This window comes from Dicentrarchus labrax, unplaced genomic scaffold (assembly GCF_905237075.1).
Source record: "Dicentrarchus labrax unplaced genomic scaffold, dlabrax2021, whole genome shotgun sequence".
Taxonomy (NCBI): Eukaryota; Metazoa; Chordata; class Actinopteri; family Moronidae; genus Dicentrarchus; species Dicentrarchus labrax.
Window position 1 is genome coordinate 26,529,633 of NW_026136705.1, and position 21,360 is coordinate 26,550,992.

General features: G+C 40.4%; 2 protein-coding genes across 2 annotated transcripts; one reads left to right on the forward strand and one right to left on the reverse strand.

Moving 5' to 3' along the window:
• The first annotated feature begins 3,396 nt into the window (after window positions 1-3,396).
• sap30l (sap30-like) lies at window positions 3,397-11,173 on the forward strand. The gene is made up of 4 exons (XM_051401663.1): window positions 3,397-4,167; window positions 5,939-6,061; window positions 6,496-6,594; window positions 8,797-11,173. Exons 1-4 carry the CDS (start codon window positions 3,982-3,984, stop codon window positions 8,923-8,925), a joined length of 537 nt encoding a protein of 178 aa, XP_051257623.1. The 5' UTR covers window positions 3,397-3,981; the 3' UTR covers window positions 8,926-11,173.
• Window positions 11,174-12,405: 1,232 nt separating this feature from the next.
• LOC127364596 (heart- and neural crest derivatives-expressed protein 1-like) lies at window positions 12,406-15,980 on the reverse strand. Its single transcript, XM_051402235.1, has 2 exons — window positions 15,119-15,980; window positions 12,406-14,047 (listed from the first exon to the last, which is right to left on the reverse strand). The coding sequence occupies exons 1-2, from the start codon at window positions 15,596-15,598 to the stop codon at window positions 13,952-13,954; spliced, it is 576 nt and encodes a 191-aa protein (XP_051258195.1). The 5' UTR covers window positions 15,599-15,980; the 3' UTR covers window positions 12,406-13,951.
• Window positions 15,981-21,360: the final 5,380 nt, after the last annotated feature.

Sequence of the window (21,360 nt, forward strand, 5' to 3'; positions counted from 1 at the left end):
TTGATTGAATAGACATCCAATTCCCAATTCCAGCAAAACAAAACAATGAGTGGTACCAGGCTTTAACGGGACATCCATGAGGCAATGAATATTATGATATAATGTTTATGCATGATTTGCCCCAGGGGTAGCATGTATACTACAGTTAATGGGGGACCCCTGGGGGACACCACATAAGAGAGGAGCACAAGAGGAGGAATATGTGTCTCACAAAAAATGCTTTCATACGGTGTTTGGAGTACTTGACAACTGTACTTCTCAACCAGCGTTGTATCATTACAATGTGGGTAGTATGCAAATGAACAAGTATATGCAAATTAGCTTGTTGCCTGCACCCACTGTTGCCACTCATGTTGCAGAACTCAGTGCTCATTTGCCGGCAAAAGTCTGCCTGATGACGCAGGCAATCAAACAGCCCAGTGCATTCTGTTTGTTGTAGGTGTTCTACCTTTTGAGCAAAAGGAGATATCACATCCCCTTTTCCCTGTTTTCTCTGGTCAAGTAGCACCAATTCCAGAAATATTTGCTTCTTTTTATAGCCCAGTTTTATGAAGAGACCATCTTTCCAGCAGTAAAATACCCCTTTAAGTTTATCAATAAATGTTTCAAATTATCCAGTGGAGTGTGGTCAGGCTATGATAAAAATACAGTCGACCAAGGCCTCTCATGTAGTCTATTAGCATAAAAAGGAGAATGCCTTCCAAAACAAAAAGTTTTTTTTACTCTGCATGTCAATGTTTTATCTGCTTCCCACTGCACTCCAACCTGAATGGATTTGGTTGATAGAACAACATGAAGTGAAAAATTGATTGACATTTTTTAATCCCTTCTTTATATCTCAACTCAAGGAGAGGCAGCTCATTCACACCATAATCATTTCCTCTCTAAATAAATTCCTTGGGAACTTTTCTTGCCCAGAGCTGCCTCTCCTGTCATCTCCTGTGTTTTTTCTTTCTTTTTTTTTCATGACTTTAATCATCTCTGTGACTGATGGTGCTAAAACACTTTTACTAAATGTTAATCTCATAATCATTTCATCTGACAACACACAAGCTTGAATAGCTTTTAGCCAGCAGTGATTTATTCATGGCTGAAGTAATATTGCTCTTCAGCGTGGCCCATTTCCTTGAGTCTCATGGGATGCCATATAATGCTCAACTTGTCACACCAGCTCTGAGAGGGAGAGAGTGAGGTGCAGGGACAACTTTGAATACATTGAGAGACCACTTTACATGTTATTGCCTCTTGGAGGCATTTCCCTGATGATATAAACCTCTAAATTGCAAAGTGAAAAACCTGTTAATGTTTCGGCGCTCCATCATCTGCCACTTTTAAAGTCAATCAGTCAGCATACAATCAGTATTCTCCTCCAATCATGAGCCATACATGGGTGAGGAGAGACACCAGGCTATTACGGTTCCACTGTCTCCTGTCACAGATATCCATTAAAGGGTCTTTATTGGGTCCAGGACCATTACCAACAAAAAAGGTAATCCAGTTGTCTTTACTCCTTTAATATTTTTTTATGGTGTCCTCTCTCTCCATCTTTCCCTCCCTTCTGAATTACATCCTCGTCCTCTCTCAGCTATTAGGTGAACACAATGAGGCAGAGTTTTCACATGAGAGCAAATACCACATTAGACAAATGACAACAAACAAAGAGCATCATTAGTATACCCACATAATACAGACGCCTTCACATTTAAGTAGGCTTTTAAAGCTCTCTCTGGCTCTCTGGGTTTGCTGACTGGCTGCATCCTCGAAAAAAAATTAACTCTCACTATTTAGTATGTTGACAGTCCAGTCTGCTATAGCAGCCTCAACTCTTCTGGTTTCAGTCTTCCCACAAGACTTTAGAATCTGGCATCAGGGATTTTCTCCCATTCAGCCACAAGCGCATTAGTGTGGTCCAACACGGATGCTGGACGATAAAGCCTGGCATACCAGTTCATCCCAAAGTATGGGGTTGAGGTCAGGGCTCTGTGCAGGCCTGTCACATTCTTCCACACAGGGAAAACCATGTCTTTATGGACCTGGTGTTATGCACAGGGGTATAGTCATATCAAAATTGCAAAGGGCCTTCCCCAAACTGTTTTTTTTGGAAGCAATCTATAATAGTGTAGTCTAAAATATCATGGATTAGGCTCCAATCTTGCTCTACAAATTTGCAACTTTGTGATCAACTTGAATAAACAAAGCTATTTCATCACCAAAACATTCATGTTATAAGGCGTCCAGTGGTGGGAAGTTAATTTACTTAGGTAGTACACTTTTAAAGTATTCCTACTCCAGTATTTCCATTTTCTAAAACGTTACATTCAACTTAACATTAACATTTTAGAGGCAAATTGTACTTTTTACTCCACTACATTTGTTTGACAGTTATAGTTACATTGGAGATTACAATTCTGAGTTAGTAACAACAATCCATGTGTAGTAAATGTATATAAAGATCATAATAATGTGCGTACTGTATAATAATATAACATTGACAGGGGCCTTTCTACTGCACAATTTTACTTTTGATGCTTCAGTACATGTCACTGATACTTCTACTACTTTGAACCAGTCCAGTTCTCAAGGAATAAATGTCTAAACACATATATCAACTGTCATTTCAGGACTCTGCAACTGTTTTGACTCTCCATAAGAAGTAAACTAAACTTTATGTGTAAAAAATCAACTGAGGGCTCCTTCAATCCGTCTCTTTTTTGGGGGGCCACCAACTTTATGGGAGTGCCAATACTCCTTCAAATCCCACTGACAATAGGTATGTGAAGGAATTTCAGTGTCAGCCGTACAGATTTATATTCATTTGTTGACATATGTCTCCCCCGTGCGGCTAAAGGTGGAATCACACCGTGGCGATGTCAACAGATCTGTGGTCATTCATGTTGACTTCTGTTTATCAGCATCCGGGAAGGACGAATACGAACCAATTCAATAAAGTTGTGATGTGGGAGTCGTTAAAGTGATAATAATAATGATAATAGCAATATTGCATAACATATTAACAATGTATTTGTGGTCTCATAAGTCTGGTCCCAAGGAACCACAGTGCAATAACAACACTTTGTCGTTCATTCATGCGCATTTAGATGTGTTTAACGGGTGGTCGAGATGAACAATTATAAACATATTTATTATAAAACCCGATTCAAATCGCAGACATACACTCCTAAATGTCTGCTGGTGTTTTTAAAAGTCCATTCAAGTGACGGCGACGCCACCTTTAACTTCTATTCATAGTAGAAAACACGACGCCGAGTGATTCAGGAAGAGCCGCTGGAAAACGGACGCCTCTTACAGCCAATGGCGTGGCAATGTTTGCACGCTAAGCCCGCCTTCGTGAAAAACCGACCAATCACTGGCCGCGACGGCAACTTCCGCCACACAGACGGAGCATGTCCATTGTACGAGGTGTTCTGAACGAGTACCGCGATTGTTGAGGTGCAGGCTGGTAAAATACGCGATTTTCCCGAAAAGTTGTGTCATCTGCCGTAGCCGACTGTCGCCGTGTAGCTCGGCGGCGTATGAAATCGTTGTCACACGCGAATCTTACCGAAACGCAGCCGGTTGTTAGAGAGACAAACAGCGGCGGTCGTCTCCACCACCATAGGAATCTGTCCGTTAGCGGCGGACCCTGATAGCACCGGAGCTAGCTGACGTTAGCAGCCGCTGTGTTGTGCTGTGAATCCGCCGAAAGACCTGTAGAAATATGTCTCTAACTGGAGGTCGTCGCGTTTCGAAATAAATAAGTCACCGGAGTCGGGAGAGAGCACCGAGAGCTGTTAGCTCGCGAACTAGCCACTTAGCCGAGCTAGCTACGCTAACGCTACCGGATTGTCTTTCACAAAAGGACAACGCGTGAACAAGAGACTCGGCAGCAAACCCTCAACGCTGGCTTTTCTTTTTCCCCCTTTTTTCTGATTGTTTTTATTCTTTCGGCCATCGCACCAAGAGCACCCGCAGTCGTACAGAATGAATGGGTTCAGCACGGAGGAGGACAGCCACGATGGACCGCCTGCTCCGCCGTTTTATGGACAGAGCTGCTGTCTGATCGAAGACGGAGAGCGCTGCGGCCGGTCGGCTGGAAACGCCTCCTTCAGCAAGAGGATCCAGAAAAGCATATCGCAGAAGAAGCTCAAACTGGACATCGACAAGAGCGTAAGTGACACTACGACACGAGTCAGCGATTTGTGTGTGTGTGTGTGTGTGAGCTGAAAGTTATAGAAGACCCACAACTTCCTGTTGTTTGGGTGTTTATTACCGAGGCGACTGGTGGTGCTATCTGGTGCTTGTTGTTTGTACTTGTACGGTGCAGGACAAACACGGTCCTGTCCACGTACAGCTTTATCTCATTGCAAACAGTTTCCTTCCACACGCCTCCGCTGTTCTACATAAAATGGCTGTTGACCAGGGAAGCCAACTGTGTTGTTTAACTTCAGTCCCAGTAAAAGAAAACGGCCTCATTCAAAAGTGGCTTTAAAAACTAGCAGCATTTAAATGTCGGTCGAAATACCACACACTTAAAGTTACACTGTCCCGGAACTATATTTCTGGTGGTACTTGTGTTTCGTTAGTTTTTACAGCTTTTACATTACATGCTGTTTTTAAATGGCAGACACCGGCCTGGTTACAGTGTGAAGGCCACAACTGTCCCAAGGCCCCAGACCCCCCACAGACCTCAGTCCTGTGTGGCAGTCATGTGTAAGTGTAGTCATTTGACTTATAGTGGAGCAACCTGGGAGTATGCACCAGAAGTGGGGGAAGAGTAGGTCCATCTTCTCCTGTTTTGTTTGGCTATTAGTGCCAAAACCCAAGCAGATAAACGTACAGTGACACAAGCACATTGTCACATTTTAGAAGCTAGATCTAGCAAATGTCTCAATACAAAACACAAAATCTACCACTACTGTGTCAGAATCTGATTACATCGTAATTTATCTTTCACATTGTGCATTTTCCTAAGTACATTTGTCTTTAACTCAAGACAATGACACAGCAAACCTGGGGGGCAGGGCGATATTCCTGCCATGTGTAATCCGCTCTGTTCCCTGTACCTGATGAGTACTCGGGGCTAACAGGATGCATACACAATGCACAAAGAGTTGGAGGAACCAGGGGGTCGGTAGGGGCCCTCTAGCTCAGCTGTGCCCCAAGGCCCCCCCCAGCACACAGCAGTGTCTTTTCATGAATGCAAGGATGTCTTAGCGAATGTGTTGTTGCTGCTATAAGCCACTCAGCACTCTGCTTTCTAGTCCTCATTGTATCCAGGGCCCTTTTATCTGGTCTTAGATTCCTTAAAAGCATTGTGTGACTTGTTGCTGAAGCAATACAGCCAGAGGAATCAGCTCAGTTGTCTTCAGTGTGTGTTCTGCTGTTTGCCCACAAGTCTTTCCAGGCATGCTGGCACTCATGTGACGAGTCACATGTTGTGAGTGTGGACCAGAGGAATGAATGCACATGAGGACAGAATTAATGTCAAGCATTGGCATTACAGACAACCTGTAGTTGGAGCTAGGCATCGGATCTCACTCCTCTGTAGCACTGAAGTGAGGTTGTGTGCAGAGAGTTTGATACTTCCTGTTTTAAGTCATAACTTTGGCAGTTTTATACTCGTTTATCTTGGCAAAGTTCTTGCACGGCTGCTTGTGTTAAGACAACATTGCTGTGTTTGATTATACTTTGAATTTAAACACTACTGAAGTCTGGTTTTGTTAAAGGGTAAAGGGTTTTATATTCCTCCAAGTAAGGTTTAAAAAAAAAAAAAAAAAGAACTGTTTTGCTATCAGTACTGAAACTTTTAATAATGAAACCACTAACGAAAGCCTGCGAGAGTATTGCTGTATCATCCTACACTAGAGCCGCGTGACTGCTCAACTAAACGTTTTGTACATACACTACTCCTGTTTAATACTCATTTATATCTTTACAGGTGCGACACCTCTACATCTGCGACTTTCATAAGAACTTCATCCAGAGTGTTCGCAACAAGAGGAAGAGGAAGACCAGTGACGACGGAGGAGAGTCCCCGGACCATGACGTGGAGGTGCCTGAGGTAATGTTACTCACAATGTTCAGCACAGACGTGACACTGAAGCACTTCTAATTTTACAGAGGAACAAAAGTAAACAGGGTGCACAGGAAGCCGTAAAACATCAACTGCAATTGTTAGAAGATCTGCTCGTAAACCACCATTAACAGTGTATTACATAAAAGTATATTATTACTCTTTTTTGAGAAATGCATATTTATCTTGTGCTCGTGTGCTTTTTAGTGCTTATTGCTGCAATGACCCAATTTCTCCACGGAGATCATTAAAGTTTCATCTCCTTTAAAAGCAGGAAAAGAGGCAGAAGCCTGTGGGAGTTTTAAGTAAACCACTGAAATGTGCCCAAGATAGAGACGGGATGAAAAGTTGGCGTCTCTCATAATTCACTGGCTGACTACATTCCTGCCTCTGATTTTATTTATTTATTTATTTTTTTACAGGTCGACCTTTTCCAGCTGCAGGTGAACACGTTGAGACGCTACAAGCGACACTACAAACTGCAGACCAGGCCCGGACTCAACAAGGCCCAGCTGGCAGAGGTAAAAATATCACATTAATGCGATGATGTTGTCCTCTACATGTCGGGTCTCTTTGTTCTCGTGCACCTTGCGGCGCCAGTGTAGTGGCCCAGAATCATCCCATATGACGCACCTCAGCCAATGAAATTTGTGCAACTCAACTGTGAGTGAGATGCACAGGGGACACGAGATGAAAAACAGTTTTTCCCGCCGGTGGACAGTGGCAGTTAAAAGGGGCAGTGTGAAGCGCCACTGACGTTAGAAGACAAAGCACAGAGCATCGTTTGAGCAAACATATCCCCTCAAATCTGTACATAGTACACAGAAAATAAACAACCTAAGAGACAACATGATACATCCAGAAAGAGGAGCGTTTGTGTTTTTGATGGTATTAATAATTTGGGATTTCCCAATACCCTGCTATTCTGTAATACCATGATACTGTTCAGCATTGACCATGAAACCATGTCAATACAGTGCACTCGCCCATTTCCACTGCATGAATGATTCCAGGAGCTCAGGATCCTTACTGAGGTCAGAATGTTGTTCCTCTGGCATAGTTCCTGGTTTGGAGTTCATATGAGGACTAACCATGCACTCTTGACGGGGTTAACGAGATAGGGATGCAAAGCAAGTGTTTTTCTCGTGTTTACTCTAGTGCTACTTTAATCTGGTCACTCCGCTGCTCCTCTTTCCCTCCATACACACACACACACACACACACACTAACACCTCTGTCTCTCTGCACTGCTCTGCGTACACACCAGTTTGCTCTGCCCCGCCTCTTTCTGTTCCCCTCACACTGTCTGTTGACTCAAGTTGTCATCAGTGAGTGTTTATAAAGGCACCCAAAAAACACTCGCAGTGTTGTTTTCACAACAGCATTGACCATAAAAAATGAATGATACCTAAAGTGGTACCGAATTACTTTCCCCTATACCACATGTTTTATTTATTAGCCGTTATCAAATAACAACAAAGACCACATTTATTTCAGAAACTTGACGTGCCTTTGAAAAACATCCGCCTTGCTCTCCTACTTTCAGCAAACTGTGCAGTACATAGTTAGGAGTTTGACAACATTCTATAATGCCATCCAACTAAGGCTGAAACATTTCCTCAAGTAACTAGCTAGCATCAGTTTAAGTGTATCTACTTAAATACTGTCCTTTAGATTTAAGGCCAAGGATTCATAACAAGATGAAGGGGAGCTTTACTCACGCCGGCCGATGGCGGCCCCGGTGCCTCGGACTCAGCTTGTCAAATCTCTAGTGGCTGGTTTTTGGACTTGTCAACTTGTAGCGAAGTCAGCTGGTCAAGTCAGTTACAGACTGAAATGCAACAGTGTTTAATGTAACACATTATCACGCTCCTCACTCACATTTAGGGCGCTAAAAATTATATCCAGCTACAAAAAACCTTGTGTCTGAACTGGGCTTTACAGAAACTTAATTTCACAACTTTGAAGCAGAATCCTTGGAGGAAACTATTGTTACTTTTTCTTTGATCCCTCTTTTCCCTTTGGAATAATCGTCGTTTATACTGTGTAACACTGAAGGCCACTGAGCTGCCCTCATTAGGCGAGCCCGGCCTCTTTCTCCCCCAACCCTCGGCTCCGTATTACTCATTTACCGTGATATACGCAGTGTCGCAGGTCCTATTCCACAGTAATTGGCCACGGAGAGATTGTTAGGCTAATTCGACAAATCGACAGGTGGACTTCATGCAGCTGGCTCTGCCCTTGTCCCGACAAATACCTCCTGTATGTAGTGCTCCGCTGCGAGGGGGCGGGGTCGGATGTGACCACTAACAGTGGGAATGAATGAATGAACACTGGGCCGTAAGTTGAATGTTTCCCCAGGCTTTTAGTCAGGTTCAGGCCCTAATGAGCCTCCCACATCATTAATAAAGCACCAGTCAACAGCCCACAACCAGTTGCAGCTGTCACCGTGTTCAGCCCCGTTCAGGAGGACCAGTGGCTGCAGAGCAGAGAGAGGCTGCTTGGAGGATGTTTCTTTTCTTTATAAATCCAAGCAGCCATTAGTTAGGCTTCAGTTGAGTTTTGATTAAACGTCTCCCACAGTGTTTCAAAAACATCAAGTGTTTTAAAGCTGCTTAAATTTAAATGTGAGATGTACCCTGTAAGTTTTTTCCTTTTTAACCTCTTTACCGTCTCCTCCTCCTCCTCCTCCTCCTCCTCCTCCTCCTCCTCCTCCTCTGTAGACGGTGAGTCGTCACTTCAGGAATATACCGGTGAACGAGAAGGAGACGCTGACCTACTTTATTTACATGGTGAAGAGCAGCAAGAGCCGCTTGGACCAGAAAGGTGACGGCGGCAAACCGCTGGACTAAACTTCCCAACAACAACCACAGCAGCTCCCAACAAAAATCAGTAATCGACAACCACAGTGACAAACAACAACAACAACAACAACAGCAATTCACAAAGCCTGGACACCACTAACAGCAGCAACAGCTACAACCAGCTCCTCGTGCAACCCTGTCACCGTCCCAACTCCTCTGTGAGACCAGAACACAAACACTTGTTGTCCTTTTTATAGTTAACTGAAATGGAGGAGAACTCGTGGCGGGATGAGTTCACTTTAGCTCATTTTGCCGTCTTCACATAAAAATTAAAAAAAACAGCCTGTCCGCGCATGACGTCACAACGGTCGATCCTCCTCTAATCCACTTTCTCTCCTCCGCAAAAATCCAGGTCCCTAAAGACTGTCGAGGACCAGGACTCACTCCGCAGGGTTTTATGTCGTCATGCTGTAATGTAACTTGTCAATATGTACAAAAGAACAGCGTCCGATCTTTAGTAACTTGGTTGAATGCAATGTACAATATAGCTGCCTTAAGAGTAAAAATACGAAACACGTTTTCGGTAATTTGGGGTAAATTTTTTTTTCTTTCTTTGCCGATTTGACTGTTAACACGTTCACCGCGAGGAGTGCTTGTGCCAAACAGGAAAGCGTGTGGGAACAGAATGATGATGAGTGGGATTTATTTGTTTTTTTTTTTTTTTTTTTATTGTGAATGAATGAATCGTTGGAAATGGGCGCCGCCTTCACTGAAGTTACATCAAGCATATCAGGACTCAGGGTCCGTTCGCTCCTTTTTAGTGGCACAAAATTCACATGAACTCTTCATTCTAAATGAAAAAACAAGCTGATCTCAGTCCTGTGATCTTTTAGTCGCCCCTTTCCAACTGCACGTGGTGCGTTTAAACGTGGATGTTGGTGAATGATGTAGCATTTGGCTATGCCCCACTCTTCTCCTCCTCGCCAGCTGTTTTATGTATGTATGAACACACACACACACACACATACTGATCTGTTTTCTCTGCAGGTGTTGGTAGCTGATTTCATTCTTTTTTCTTTCTTTCTTTGTAACCCGATTTTCTCCTCGTCTGTTTAGTTCAGCCTTAAGTTGTATAAAGATGCGTCTGTCTGCATATGATTTTGATTTCTCCATATTTGATTCCACCTGAAGTGGGATTTGTGTGTGCGATAGGGGTGTAAGAGTAACTATTAGCGTCATTTTAATATTTAAGAGCAGTGTTTAAATTGAACAACTCTTGATAAGAAGCTGAGTTGACAAGTTGGCCAGATGACTAAAGCAGTACAAATGAATGTTCAAATAATCAAATTGAAACATGGATATGGATGACTTCCTTCCATATCGACCAGCAGAGATCACTATTTTAGTGAAAGTTGGTTAACGAGGTCTTGAAGAGTTTTTTACATTTTTATGTCCAGTTGAAATAATCCTGCTGGTTGACGTTTATGTCCCCAGAATGTCTGTAAAGGTTCAATGTGAATCTAATTTGGGACCAAAAGTAGCATCACACCATAACTGGGTTCATTTTGTTGGTATTTCTTTACGCTCAGATTCAATTTATGACCATCTTACCTTCTTAAATGATTTACATTGCAGTGACTCTGCATTTTGGCAATTATTTATATGCCCAAGATATCCATTAATTGTTTGCTTTGGGCAAAACTTCATTTATTTTATACATTTCACTGTCCAAAACCTCAACGGTTTTCAGTTTGTGATGATAGGAAGCAGAGATGTCAGAATTGAAGATGTTCATTATTTGTTGAATTGGGTCTTGTGTTTCAATAAGCCACAGGCTGTGATAGGAAGCGACCAATAATCACCAGTGACCCCGAGTCAACATGAAACATTTGAGTCAACGTTGCTGAAAACCTGCAAGTTTATTTAAATTCTTAATGCACTGCTGAAACCTGGACAACTAGATTTTTGCATCCTCAAACTACAACTCTTCCACTCCAGCTCTGTGTTTTTTTTTACATAGGTCGTACACAGTTTGGAGTTTCTGTTGGGATTTTTTTTTTTTAAACTCTGCCTCTTCTGTTACACATTGTATTTAAGTTTGTCCACCACACTGTTTCTTTTCTTTTTGTCATAATTTCAATTTTGCTTGTAGGTTTGTTAGTGTCATGTAGATAACATCCAACTTTATTAACATATAGGCCAGGCCACATTAACCTAATTGTTGTATTAGAAAAAACATATTTAAAATATGGCTGCTTATTGCTCCTAATGATAATAAATGTATTGTACAGGAAAAGCAACAGTCTCGTCTTTTTTGTTCAACTTGTCTGAGTTATTTTCAGCTGTTTTAACGCTGTATACAGGAACATATATGCAAAATAATGAGAGTTAAGGATGAAGAAAAAAAAGTTGAATGACAATGCAGTTCTGCTGGATGTGTGTTTGTGGGAAAAGATTAGTTTCTTCCGGCTCTGTTGTTGCAGTAACCGGCCGCGGCCACTAGGTGTCATTGTTGGTCCTCATATTAGTTTCTAAAGAGTGCATTTTAAAACCCCTGGATACTTTTAGAGGAAAACAAACTCTACATAGAATTAGCAGCAGCGTCAAAACATTTTATAAGAGTAGACCAAAAGGAGCTGTATCTGGAAAGATCCAGTGGTATTCAAGTTTATGGATCTCTATCGAGATTTGTATATCATTTCATACCAAAGATCCGGTCTGTAATCTTCTGCGTCCGCACGTTTGACATATACAGGCCTACCTTTGGATAGTACCCATTGACAGTGGTACCATATTTGCATTTATTCCAGTGAGATGTCCCTTTTTCACTGTTCTCCATCACTAACCATAGTTATTTTATAGGTTATTAACAGACTGTAGCCCACTGGTCTCTAAGCTATTTAAAAATATATATTTTTTTTTAGTGTGTCGTGTAGTCATCACTACACAGAATAAATTGTTACATGCACTAGCTAATCGGCTAAAGAGGATTATAAATGATTTTATTTAACTATCAGGACTTTAATTTAGGATTCATATTTGTTTATTATGTTTCATGATTTTCTGAAGCAGTTTTTTATTCTATAGCTTACACAGCATGACTGGGACACTGGATTTTAAATTAAAATTCAACATTTTTGTTAGAATTGTGTAAAGTTTGAAATCCAAATGTATAGTCTAAAAGTACTTTTAAAAAATGTGTGATAAATATACAATAAATAGAAAATAATCCGAATTCTGACTCGGAAGTAATTGTAAAGAAATCGCCTGTATATTCTGAGATTAACTTCAAACTGAAACAAAACTTTAAAATTAACTCCTTGTTAAATCATTACTATATTAACGTGAGGCCGATCCTCCTCCATTGATTATTACCGTTACTCTCCCAAAAACACAGGTAACAGAAAAAGCAAGACAATGGAAACTTGTATTGGGGGGAATAATGTATGTTTAATAAGACATGGATTATTAGCTGAATAATGAGACAGTTAAATAAGAAAAGAAAAAAAAACACACCTTCACAACAGCTGGAGTGTCTTAAAATAATTCATTTATTTACGGAACTATATATAACTTCACATCCAATGTACATTTGCATCAACATTTCGCACAGTAATAAACCTTTAATCCGTTTATTAGTTTTAGTGTTTTACATGTCGGAGTGAAAGCTGTGCGTCAGCTCAACATTCAGTCTAGTGTTCGTCTCCTCAGAGCGGACAGTGACATTAATTTTGAGGTAGATTCAGTAAATTCAATAATGTTCTACAAGAAACGTCAACAACAGCCGGTATAGTTTACAGTACAGTAACATTACTGGGATAATAATATTTTAGATATTCAGGCTGCGCCAAATTTAGCGGAATGAAAAAGTGACAGAAAAAAAAAGTTTCCCTTCAAAAAATGTGTTTCCTTCTAGGCTCAGAAATTATTTCTAGTCTTGCTGGGTAGTTTTCGTTTTTATTATTTTTTTCCGTTCTTAAAGGAAATTACTTTACAAAAAAAGCCTGTGTAGTTGGAATCCAAATCAGGCAATACATTAGATTGTTTATCCGGTATTTATAATTAGCTTCAATTATTAATTCTTTAATATTATAAAATCAAAATGTCAACTTTTGACTTAACATCACGTGACGTTCATCATGCATGTGGGATGTTAAGTAATTTTTTTCGTACTTGAAAATGTACAAACTATAGAAAGTTTCCAGGCCAGACTGCAGTAATTAAATAAAATAAAATAAAATATAACAAACAAAATCGTTTGCCTTCACGATAATTTAATTTCCCAGCGGCGTTGAACTCAGCACGCTGCCAGCACTCAGCAAAAAACAGAATAAAAATAATCCCAGAACTGCTTCTAAAACTACAAATTAAAGTGGAGATAATTGAGTGTCATAACTGTTTTCTGATTGGACGAAAAAATCTGCTGATCAACACCTGTCACCTCCTGGAAACTCACCGGAAGATCAGCACATAAATCTTCTGCAGTGCGGCTCGTGGGGCTGTGATCTGGCGTCATATCCGAAATAATCCCCCCCCCATAAAAAAAAAAAAAAAATGTAATCAGAAAATAGTTTAATTTGTTCACTTCTGCAATTACAACCCCACTCATTTACTCCACTACGCATTTTGTTATAATTATTTATTTTCTGCTCATTAAATGTGGAAATCACCACCAACTCTATGCCAGATAAAAACACTTTTTTTTTTTTTTCGGGGGGGCAGATGTTTTTTGACACCGTGGCAACATCTGGTCTACAGTACTAAGGGGGGGCATCAAAAAGCAGAAATACCACAAATATCAAACACCTACAGTCGGATTTGTGTGTCGAGTTAGAAACCCACACCAGGAGAAACAGAAGATCAACAAAGAGTCCATCGCGGTGTTTTTCCTTCGCAGTTCACCTCGTTTGCTTGTTGTCTTGTAATTCTCTCTTTTTGCGCATCATTGCACGTGCACAGCGGTGTGTTTAGGTTCAGTCAGTCAGTGGTTTTTTTTTTTTTTTATCTGATTTGAATCCAGAGTCTCTGAGGAGGAGGAGGAGGAGGAGGAGGTGGAGGAGGAGGAGGAGGGGCGTCACTGGTTGAGCTCCAGAGCCCAGACCTGCTGCGGCCACCCGGTCCGGCCCTTCACCTTCTTCTCGGCTCCTAATGACTCCTGCAGGCCGTCAGTCTGTGACACCAAAAACACCAAATTATCATCAGCAGGGGAGGCTAAAATACAGGAACCTTAACCTCAGCAGCTCAGCGCAGGGAGAGTCACCGGAACTTTCAGTGGATAATGCAACCTTTCCTGCGACATCTCTACACCACACAATTATATCACAAGTTTACGCTCATCTGAGAGTCTGGAAGGTACATTGGTGCCAGATCATGGTGCATGCTGGTTTTTGAGGGCCATAATATCACAGGTTATCATTAACAAGAATTGACCATATTTATATACCAAACATATATCACATATTATAATATTCAATAATGATGCATATTTTAAAACAAACAAAACAAACAAACAAAAAGTATAAACAGTAAAACAGTATTCTTGAGCTAAATTTGAATTGCATTGTTTTGTGTAAATATAGGACTATTTATTATGAGAACTATTTCAATATAATAGTAAACACAAACGTTAACGACCAATATACACACACATATGTAAGCAAATATAATTTTAAATGGAGAAATATAACTATACATTAATGAGGATATAACTGATGTGGGCTGGTTGTCATTATGGTGATCAACAGCTGGGGATATTTTAAGCAGGCGCCATTTTACATCAAAAATATAATTGAGTGTTGTTGTTTCTTTTTTAATTATTCTATTTAACTATCTATTTAGTTATTTAGTTGTAAGTTTTATTGTGGATACTGTAGTCTTGTTTATAGGCTAGTGGATCATAACCAACAGAATGAGTTCATCTTTGGATCTATTGGCTAAAAATAAAATGGGTATATATGATTATAATTATATATCATATGGGAATTGTTACATTGTTGTTACAATTTAGATCATAATCAGACCTTAAAAAACAGCTTCAGATTATAAAATCTTATTTAATATTTAGGCTGTTTTTAAACTGGGGTTCCTCCATTACATCCCACCTTGTCCATTTGAACTCTTTTTCCAGGCCTCCAGCTATGTTTACAATGAATCAGAAACGTAATCTAATAAGCTACTGGTTTGTTTTTGGGTTATTTTGATCAACATCAACGGTTTGGAGGCTTCTCGAATCGTAACTTACCGGCTCCCGTTTCCTTTTCATATCCCGGTTTTCAAATTTCTTAATTTCGGCCTTAAAGCCCTCCGTCTCCCCGGAGTCTTTGGCCAGGACGTCCATCAGGTAGGCGATGTAACTGGTCGCCAGGCGTAAAGTTTTAATTTTAGACAGTTTTGTGTCCGCTGGGACGTTGGGGATACACTCCCTCAGCTCGGCGAAAGCTGTGTTGATGCTCTCCGTCCGCCGGCGCTCCTTCTTCGGCCCCGACGTTCGCCTCTTCCCCATCCCCGCTTGGAGCCCCTCCAGCCGGGCGTCGTGCGTCTCTCCCGGCGCCCCGAGCTCCGCGGCCGGGTAGGGCGCCTGGATCTGGAAGTCCGGGGGCATCTCGCCGTGGTTCACCACCCAGCTCTGGAAATACGGCGCATCCTGGTGACACCGCTGGACAAACGGGAAGGGTTCGTGCATCAGGTGGTGGTGATGCTGGTAGCCCCCGATGAGGTTCATGTTGAGCGGGATAACAAATGTGGTCGTTGCCGTGTTTTCCCTCGCTCTGTCTCTGCTGCTGCCCCAAAACGGTCTCTGCTCGGGGATCTACAGCCAACAGAACTCATTCAAGACTTAAATATGTATCCCCCCCGAAAGCATTAACGAGTCTAGCCAGACGTAGCCACCAACTTTTACATTGTCGTCATTCTGTAAGAGACTTCAACCGAGGTGAAATAGGCCGTAAAGAGGTTTATAATTCCAGACAGCAAAATATCGGCGATGTGCTGCGCTCCCAGTTGTGTTTTCTTCCTTGCGATCGTTTCCCGAAGAGGCTGCTCTGATTTGCCCAAGAAATTTGACCCTGATGAAGGTGTGAGGCCCCCAGGTTTATATGATTTGGATGTCAGCGTAGAAAGGCGGCAGCCAATAGAGGAAAGCGCCCAGGATGGGAGGAGTGTCTGGAGAGGTTTGGAATAACATGCGCCGTGGTGCCATAATCTCACTGCACTACACAGGAAGAAAATATCTGTTGGTTGGAGTTGATTGCGAGCTACACACATGAGGGAGAAAGTTGTTTAATTGTCTCAAGTTTTGTATTAAAAAAATAGGAATTTTGTCCTCTTTTTTTTTTGGAGAGGTTTTACGCACATCATTTACGCAGCCTCGGTTTGGCTAAGACTGTTTATTAGGTGTGATTTTTGTAATTCAGTGGTGGAAATAATTTGTGTTACTTTATTTGTTAACTCGTGGTCAAGTCAAGTAGGAAAATTGGCTACATGAACACAGCAGGGATTTAAAATCAAGGATTCCGTTTGATTTTGAAGTTGCGCAAGAGATTAAAAGAGAGGGGAGAAAAAAAAAATCCTCGGCTTTATCTGACTTCTCAAATACATTTCACGCACAGGACACAAAGGCTCATATATGGAGATTTAGTACCCCAGCCATTGAAAAACGATTTATTTATTTTTTGATAGAGGAATTGTCTCATTTACAAAACACGAATTTATTTTTGAAGAATGAACAAAAAAAAATAAAGGTAAAATGTTTGATGTTAATAACATGACAATGGTTCTAATTAAATCTCCACCCTACTTCAATGTGTTGCTCCGTGCCATAAATAAACTCTGCAACTATGAAATTATCTGTATGTTTTTCTTTCCAGGTCCTTCAGCCTAATGCTTGTTTAAAGATATTCTAGCATTTTTCATATTTTCTTAAACGTGTAATGACCGTTTTGTGCGCACATTATCAGAGTCTCTCCTTTTCCAGTAATAACATAAGGTATATGTCAGGGCGCTCTGGTAAGTGTAAATGAACAGTTTGATGAATTATTTGGCACTTTTGGGACAGGCACAGACCGCGGCCTGTTGTCATCATACCTCAGCAGTATAAGGCAAAAGGCCTGTAGCGGCTTTATCTCCGCATTAATTCACCACAGCTCCTCACACACTAAACACATCATCTTATCTCTATCGCCTAAAAACATTATCCCATTACATTACATGACCTTGACGCTATTTAGAAACCATTTACGGCCGCGTCTTATCTAAATACAGCCATAAATCAAGAGGTGTCACCCTCCAGTAGGGTTACATGTATTCCATAAAAGCTCTCCTGGCCGGCTCACTGTTTACAGCACGGCAGTTTGCAGCATATTTCACCGTTACAATAAATAATCATCAGTCACAACTTTATGTCCCTTATTTTACACGGATGTACAGAAGTCTGCACGGAAATATCCCCGTAAGATTCCTATGCGCATAGTTCTTCACACTTTTTTTTCCTTATGCGCCCTATTGTGCTCGTTTATATGCTCTCATACTATTTCTATAATATCCCGATAGCTTCATATAGTCTCCACAAATTATCCTTTAGGTTTTTTTCTGTTTCGTGTGACATTACTTCAAAAATCCCTTAATTTTCAACCAATAAAATCTGTTGCATTCAACACTTTTTAGTTCTATTTTCTATTTCCTGCTATTACTACTATGCTTATATACTGCGCCTGATAATGTATTGGACACAGTTGGATATTTGCGGTATAGTTTTGAGTATTTACAGATATTTTGCTCAACTTTACACTTCTTTTCTGGAGTTGAGTTTCTTATTCAGATTTAATGGTCAAAACATATGATTGACTCAAAGAGGTTATGCCACCTGGAGCAGCTACAACACTAAAATGCTGCTTTCACTTTAATGCATCATTAATTTCACACTCTGAAGGGAGCCATACCTAATAATGAGCACTGCATGACTTGTACTTCATCTTAAAAGCAGGACTGGAATATTTTGTAATATAATAGCCCTTAATGATAGTCTTTATTTGTGTTGCAATTTTCAAAATAAATAGGAGAACAGACACATAATGACATATAATAGAAATTACTGAAGATCCATAAAGATGAACCAAATTAATCCAAAGAGTTAAAAGAGAGAGCACAGGAAGACTAATGCAGAAATGCACGTTTATAGAAACATGTTTTAGTAGAGATTCATTGCAACTTTTCCTTAAATTATTGAAAATTAAAATCCTGAATAATAAACAACAGAGGATCTGAAAACCTCTGCTACATACAGTATTTGTCCAATATCCATAAAGGGACTTACAGTGTCCTGGAGGTGATTTAATACTCTTTGGTTTTGCCAAACTTATCAGACTTCATAGTATGTGTCTGTATCCTCTGGTGCCAATATAATACATAATATTCTTATAATACTCCATAATGATGTGATTTTTATTGGCATGGTACCTAAAACCTTTGTAACATTTGTAATGCATTTTGGCATTGGAATATGCAGAACTCAGATGTGCAAAATTATAATACAACACAAAACACTTTTAATATGAATGCATCTTTTTAACATTTATTTTGTGAGGAAGGACATCAAATTATTAAAATGTCAAGAATATGTTGCACAAACCTGAGCAACAACATCTTCTATGTTATTTGTACATTTTGCAGGCTATTGCAATTCAAAGTGACTGTCAGGTTAATGATAAGACAAATATAAACAGTACTAATGCACATCTTTAATTCATCACACACATGGCTGCATAAAACAATAATATTACTTATATTATTTACATATTTTTTTAAAGCAAGCTGGTGCTGCTTATGAGCAAAATGAAGACCCATCCTCCTCTCTATCCTGTTTGCCACTCACATGTTACCTCCGCTGTCAGCATGAAAAACACCATACAGGCTCCAGAAAGAAAACCTGACACTGTTGATTAAGACGTCCACTACACAGAGATGAAATACAATACTGGTCACATCCCCCTCTTACTCTTTCTCTCCTTCTCTCTCTGTATCACTTTCTCCTGCGTTTCTCATTCTACTTCTCTCTCCATTCTTTCTTTCAATGCATCACTTTGCACTAAACCTTTAACCAGAACCTTTCCTCTTTTTGATCTCCTTCTTTTTCTCTTTTTTTCTCTTTACTTGCTATCGCAGGAGGTGCTGAAAGACCTGGCCAGCAGTAATAGTCTCTTCATATTTTGCTTTCAGCCCCAATAGACTCCAGTCATCTCTCTCTCTCTCCCCCCACCCCTCTTGCTGCTTTGCCAGGGGAAACATCCAAAATAGGTCATAGGGAGCCATCTTGGCCGTGTTATGAATTCTCCTCATAATTGTTTGTGTCATCATGTAGATTTTTCAATAGACACTGCTTCCCTCCTCTTCAGAGTGCTTACCCTCAACTCTACATTTCCAAACAAATATTCCCCCTGAATCAAAGCCGAGCACGCTCAGCACGGAAATCGCTGCCGAGCACGCTCAGCCCGAAGTGTTTACCATACAGAGGCTCTTACAGCATATATATCCACCTCTGGCGTGCATTCGCACCGACACGCAAAGCTAATTAAACCCATTGGGTAGAATTAGACATAGCGGCTGGCGGCTCCTCCTCATTCTGGGAAATGTGGGCAAACTGGGTCATGCCACTGCAGTCCAGGAGTCATTCAGAGGCCTGATGGGAGAAGAAACCCCACTCAGTTTCCTCTGTGGGTCTGGCTGAAGTTGAGTAAGATGTGGTACACAAGATGCAGAAAAATGTCCATTTCCATTCAATATATACATATTGTACTCTATTGTTGTATTCAAAGTCATATTGAAGTCAGATCTCATCTCATTAAGCCAATAGAACATGGTTTTGGAGAAAATCTCATCATAAATTGAGGTAAAAAGATCAAACCATGGAAAATCCAGTGCTGCTGATTCATCCAGTCTTATTTCAGCTACTTTCAAGCCTCAAACTTCACCAACAATACCTCAAACATGTTCAGTGCTGTCCTCTTCTTTTAGAAATGAAAGGCTCGGTTCAGTCTCATTTGTCTTTAGTGGTGTCTAGCCAGGCAAATATAGATTTGTTTTTATGTGCAAATTCTAAGATGTCTCCTCCCGACAATGGAGGTCAATGGGATTTAATTTGGAGCTCACATTGGAAAACTCAATTAAAAAAATGTAAGTGAGTCAGGATAATCCACAGAACACACTGTTTCCTTATAAAAATTAACCAAATAAACGGTTGATGGTGATTTGGGGATTATCCAGATTAACAGGGCATTGATTCTGGAAAGAAATATTGCTGGGTTTTCTAAATGCAATCTGTCAATGTTGTGAGCACTTATTAATATAAATTCTGATATTTCCAAACCTGCAAAAGATATCACTAGAAATAAATTGGAAAATCTATTGTTCTTTTGTGTAATTTGGGTGAACAATCCCTTTAAAATCACCATAGAGATCAGTATTTTGTTACTTTGCACCTTATGGATGAAAAAACTTTCAGAATACTAATTTCACAACTGAATGCAACCGTCCTCTGTCCTCATTTAGATATTGTATCTTATTGTCTTTTGTAGTTCTAAATGAATTTATTTCATCATGTAAATGCCTGTAACAATACTGCAAAACAGGGCTTGCTCTCAGATGATTTTTGCTCTATGAATCAAAAATTAACCAATGGAGGCTCTGGGCTAATGTCAAACTAAACTAATCTCTGAGCTGCATCTGGTTTTTCCCAATTTTGGTGAAATATGATCTAACTGCAATTGATGTAAATTAATTTGGTTTAAGGTGGAGTAATGTTTAAGTGGATTGGATTAGTTTAATGTGCAATATATATATATATTATAAAAAGACACATGTTTCATGGACAGAATATCAAAATAAAAACCTTTGTACAAATGTGCAACTCTGAGTCTGAGCTGACGTTTCTCAAGCTACAACTCGAGTAATGACTAGTTTGTCATTTGGGAGCTTTACCAGACCATTTACTTTTACTACAGCCACTTCACAACTGTTTTCCTTTTTTCCCAGTTATCTTTCACTTTCTAGTCTGTCTCATTATCTGGACACAGAAGAGAATAAAATATTCAAGAGCAGAAGAATCTTCTGACATGGTGGAGAATTTTCTGTCAGGTATCCATTGATAAGTGGTTGTCGTCTCCATGAGCGTCTGGTCTCTGGTCTCTCTGGTCATCTGCGTGTCAAATATCCAGAAACTGTCCTCTAACTGCTGTAATTCTGCCCGTCCTCAGCCAATAAAGATAAGAGCAGGACGGCTGGAATGTGGAGCAGAGAGGTGACGGTGATGGGATGAAGGGACGTAAACGGACATAAACTGCAACACTTTCTGTAACAACCTTTTAAACTTTTTTTTGTTTATCTGACAAGTCATCTGAACACTATGTTTAACAGTAATGATTGGGACCTTTTTATATAAATGAATGTCAGTTGTACCACACCAACTGTTATAAAACAGTAAGCAGTGTGTGA

Bases quoted from the DNA above. Each gene is read 5' to 3' on its own strand.
- sap30l (XM_051401663.1), top strand. From the start codon at position 3,982: ATGAATGGGTTCAGCACGGAGGAGGACAGCCACGATGGACCGCCTGCT. The intron at 4,168-5,938 runs GTAAGTGACACT...ATATCTTTACAG, and splicing joins AACTGGACATCGACAAGAGC to GTGCGACACCTCTACATCTG. The intron at 6,595-8,796 runs GTAAAAATATCA...CCTCCTCTGTAG, and splicing joins ACAAGGCCCAGCTGGCAGAG to ACGGTGAGTCGTCACTTCAG.
- LOC127364596 (XM_051402235.1), bottom strand. From the start codon at position 15,598: ATGAACCTCATCGGGGGCTACCAGCATCACCACCACCTGATGCACGAA. The intron at 14,048-15,118 runs GTAAGTTACGAT...TTGGTGTCACAG, and splicing joins TGAAAAGGAAACGGGAGCCG to ACTGACGGCCTGCAGGAGTC.